General features: G+C 56.4%; 1 protein-coding gene across 1 annotated transcript; it reads left to right on the forward strand.

Annotated features, from left to right (window-relative positions):
• Positions 1 to 2,140: 2,140 nt before the first annotated feature.
• Positions 2,141 to 2,671, forward strand: NEUROG1 (neurogenin 1). Its single transcript, XM_058849005.1, has one exon. It carries the CDS (start codon positions 2,141 to 2,143, stop codon positions 2,669 to 2,671), a length of 531 nt encoding a protein of 176 aa, XP_058704988.1.
• Positions 2,672 to 4,302: the final 1,631 nt, after the last annotated feature.

Raw genomic sequence — 4,302 nt, forward strand, 5'->3', positions numbered from 1 at the left:
GCACAGTAACAAAAGTTGAACACTTTTTGCCATATGCTTCCATAACCTTTAAATTTTGGTCCCTTCTGGCTCTCTGGTAAGTGCTGGAAACTCCGGTCTCTGCCTGCTGACAGAGTTCTCTAATTGTTCCGTCACTTAAGGACATGAGTAACTCAGTGAAGTGGAACTGCTTAGTGCAGAAAGTCACTTATGTATGCAGGGGCCCTAAAAACATCATCCTGATTGCAGGTCCGGTGATTGAGAGCGCAGCCCCTCCCGGGAGCAGCCAGGCCCCCATCGCCTGCCACACCTGGCTATATTGCACAGCCCTGGTCTGCAAGCGTATAAAGATGTAAAAAAGCAGAAAGGGAGCTGATCCTGCAAGCTCGGCCGCTGCCAAACTACTTCTAGTTTGAGATTCGTTAATATTCATGACCCAGGGCTTTTTGGATTGCTCACTTCTGTGCGTGATCTTCTTGGCACAAAGAAGGTTGGTTGTGGCAGTTTGCAGGTGCCGTGGGTCATCACAAAGCGAGGAGGGTGGAAAGTCGGGATAACTCTCATAGCAAACTCCTTGCTCAGGTTCAAGTAAAGAATCGCTGCTAAGAACTTAAAATGCAGAGATATGCAATAATTCATGCTGTCAGTTTTCCCTGTTTATCAAAGATCAAAGGCATTGGAGAAAATCAAAGGAGGGGGAATCCATCTACATTTTGTGTACGGGGAAGTCAGGTAAGTAAACATGTGAGTTTAGGCATAGGCACCTGAAAATGGCTTTTGATGGGAAGTGAAACTGAAAACCTTCCAGGGAGGCAAGTACCTGAGTGCTGACAATGGGACTTCTTCCAAGCAGGGAGAGCAGGATGCAAAGAGCCAGATGTCACAATTAGGAAACTTTCTGGCCACTTACAAAACTGTAACTTCCCAAAATGTGAGCAAGTGATATCCTGTCACTGAATGGGGATTAGCAGAAGCAGCAAAGACTTTACAATCAAAGCAGCACAATTCTTTGTTTTTACCCAGACAAAGAAGCATGTATGTGTACATTGTATATACAGTGTGTGTATATGTATATACAGTGTATATATATTGTGATTACAACCACCGAAGCTTATTATTTTATGTCCTTTGGAACTTTTAACTTTCTGAACACCTGCAAAACCCTTTCCATAGCGAAGCACGTGAAAGCTAAAACGCGTGTTGATATTCACCTCAGAAAAGCAGGAGGGAAATACCTGCTTTGAGTTTTACCATTTTTAAGTATTTTTACTTTGGCGGTAGAAAAACAGCAAGGTGCAAGGAAAACCTGATAAAATCTTCCGCCCGCATCTGGCGGGGGAATAATCCACGGCTCATCCTCTGGAAATCCAGATTAACCTTTTTCTTTCCCCAAACCCCCTGCTCGCAGCGGTTTAAACTCACACTGGAGCCCCTCCGGCCGGAGCGGGACGGTGACCCCTCCACCCCCGCGCTGAGCCGCGACCCCCCTGCCCCGCTTTGTCCTGCCGCCTCCCTGCCCGCACCCGGGGGGGACAAAGCGGGGGGACCCCCCCTCTCTCCCCCGTCCCCCGGGGGCGCGGCAGATGCGCGGCCGCCCGCGGTAATTGCGGGCACGCTCCGGAGGGCGCGGCGCACGGGGCCGACCTGCCGCCTCGGCGCGGCCCCGCGGGGCGGCCACGGGGCCATTGTCCGCCCGCCGCTATAAGAACGGGCGGCCGCGCCGTCGTGTGCCAAAGCCGCCGCTCACACGAGCGGATCGCAGCCCGCAGCACTTCAAAGCCACGCGCGGTCGCGTGTCCCCCCCGCCCCGCCTTTCCCCGGGCTTTGCCTTTTTTTTTTTTTTTTCCGCTTTTCTTTTTTTTCTTTTTTTTTTACGGCGCTGAGTGCCGTGCTTTCCCCTATAGCGGCTGGCTCGGCTTTTTTCTCTCTGTGTTTTTATACCGTTATTGCTTAACCGCATCCCCGGGAGTGCCTTTCCATGTGAGTACGGGAGCGCAGGCACCTGCCAAGCACCCGCACCTCCACCCTCTTCCTTATATTTCTTTTTTTTTTTCCTTCCCCCCACCCCTTCCCCGGCAGCTTCGCACCTTCCCCTCCGCTTCTCCCTCCATCCAGCTCTGCCCCGCGTGGCAGTGACGGGGCTCCGCTTCTCTCCCGCAGGATGCCCGCCGAGGCGCCCAGCAGCGGCGAGGCCGCCGAGCCCGGCGCTCCGCGGGAGCGGCGGAGGCGGCGCGGCCGTGCGCGGGCGCGGACCGAGGCGCTGCTGCACACGCTGAAGCGCAGCCGGCGGGTCAAAGCCAACGACCGGGAGCGGAACCGCATGCACCACCTCAACGCCGCCCTGGACGAGCTCCGCAGCGTCCTGCCCACCTTCCCCGACGACACCAAGCTCACCAAGATCGAGACCCTGCGCTTCGCCTACAACTACATCTGGGCCCTCTCCGAGACTCTCCGCCTGGCCGAGCAGTGCCTCCCGCCGCCCCCCGCCTTCCGCGGGGCCGCCGCGCCCCCCAGCCCCGGAAGCGACGCGGGGTCTTGGCTGTCCAGCGCCTCCCCGTCCGCCCCTTCGCTCTGCGCCTCCGCCTCCGGCCCCAGCAGCCCCGCCACCTCCGAGGACTGCGCTTACGCGCCCGCCGACAGCCTAAGGGGCTTCCGCGGGCTGCCCGCCGGCCCGGGCGCTCCGCTCCGCTAGCGCGCACATCCCGCACATCCCGGAGCCCCGCGCACATCCCGGAGCCCCCCGCACATCCCGCACATCCCGCGGCCCCGAGCACATCCCGCACATCCCGCACATCCCGCACCGCCCGCACCGCCCGCGCTCGGCTCGGAGCCCGCGGCGGAGGGGGGTGAGGGGGGGGGGCTCGTCCCGTTGCACTTTTCATCACTTTCCTTCCCCCCGGCCCTTACCCCCGACCCCCACCTCGCCTCCCGCTCCACTCCGAAAATCTGGGAAGAAGAAAAGCGACAGATTTGCTGCCGCAGACGAGGTGAAAAGTCAATTTTACAATTTGTAGCTCTCCAGCGAAGAAAAACGAGCATGAAAATTTGGTTTGAACGCCCTGACAATGCCATGAAAAGGCTTAAGGACCGATGCGGCCCGGGGCGCAGCGCGGGGCTCAGCGCGGCTCCCCAGCCCTGCCCCGGGGCGGCTCAGCCCCTCCCGGGGGTCCCAGCACCGGCCCCGATGGGACCCCGCACCCGGCGGACAGCGGACAGGCTCATGCATTATAGATGCTGACCCCCAGCGAGGCCGGCCTGCTTCAGAGTGGGAGCAGACACGGGGTATTCAGTGACTGGACCAGAGAGCAGTTTAATTTATTCAAGATGTTCATTCATATGAAAATTGTATTTTTGTACATAAAGAGCTTTATTCTATTATTATACCTCTTATCAAAGTGGGGGTTTTGTTTTGGTTTGTTTGTGGTTTTTTTAAGAAATCGTACTTTACCCTGTAAATAAAATTTTTAACGTTTGTACTGAATTTTGGCAGCACTTCTGGAGTTTTGTTTCTTGAACTCGAGGGGTTCACTCCTCAGAAGGAGGCTGGGGTGGAAGGGAAGGGATCCAAAAGGCAGCAGCCAGCACTTCTGACACCCCACTGGCCACAGACACATGCGGCTACCTGCAAACATCTGCTGGCCCCCAGGTCTCCTGGAGAGGCAATTCGAGCCCTGTTCAGGAGGTGCGGGCAGAGAACAGGAGCAGAGTGGTGAGGAGCAGGGCTGGTGCTTCAGGCTGTCCTCGCCGTGGTTCACAGCAGGAGCTGCAAGGTGTCAGGAGCTTTGGGGAAAGGTGAAGGAGCTCCACTCCCAAACTGTACAGAGCTTGTAACTTTCCCTGGACCTGTAACACTGGCAGAACTTGACAGGCATGAACTCCCTCTTTTCCTCAAGTCACAAGGTGGGATGGAGGCTCTCCCAGTTCATGCACTGGCAGGGAGAAGAAAAAGAGTAGCCAAAGGTGTTGTCTCATGGTCTCAGCACCAGCTGTGGCACAGCTCTGGCTCTCAGCTAGAGACTGAGGGTGTCAGGAGTACCCTCGTCTCCAGGAAGTCTGCTCCACTGTTGCAAAATCCCAAACTTGCCTTTCTCCTGCAATTGTGAATAATGGGGGAGCCCTCTAACCCCCCAAATTCTACCTTCTACTCTTCCTGACTCCATCCTCCCTCTCTTTAGCATTGCTCAATGCTCCCATATTGCACTGGGCACACAGACCCTTAAAAACAAGGTTTACCCTCCTTGCCTTCTTTTATGGGGCAAACGAGGCAGCTCAGACACATCTCTACAGCCATCTCCAAAACAGGGGTGAGCTGGAGCTGTGGGT

The sequence above is a fragment of the Poecile atricapillus genome, chromosome 13 (assembly GCF_030490865.1).
Source record: "Poecile atricapillus isolate bPoeAtr1 chromosome 13, bPoeAtr1.hap1, whole genome shotgun sequence".
NCBI classification, from domain to species: Eukaryota; Metazoa; Chordata; class Aves; order Passeriformes; family Paridae; genus Poecile; species Poecile atricapillus.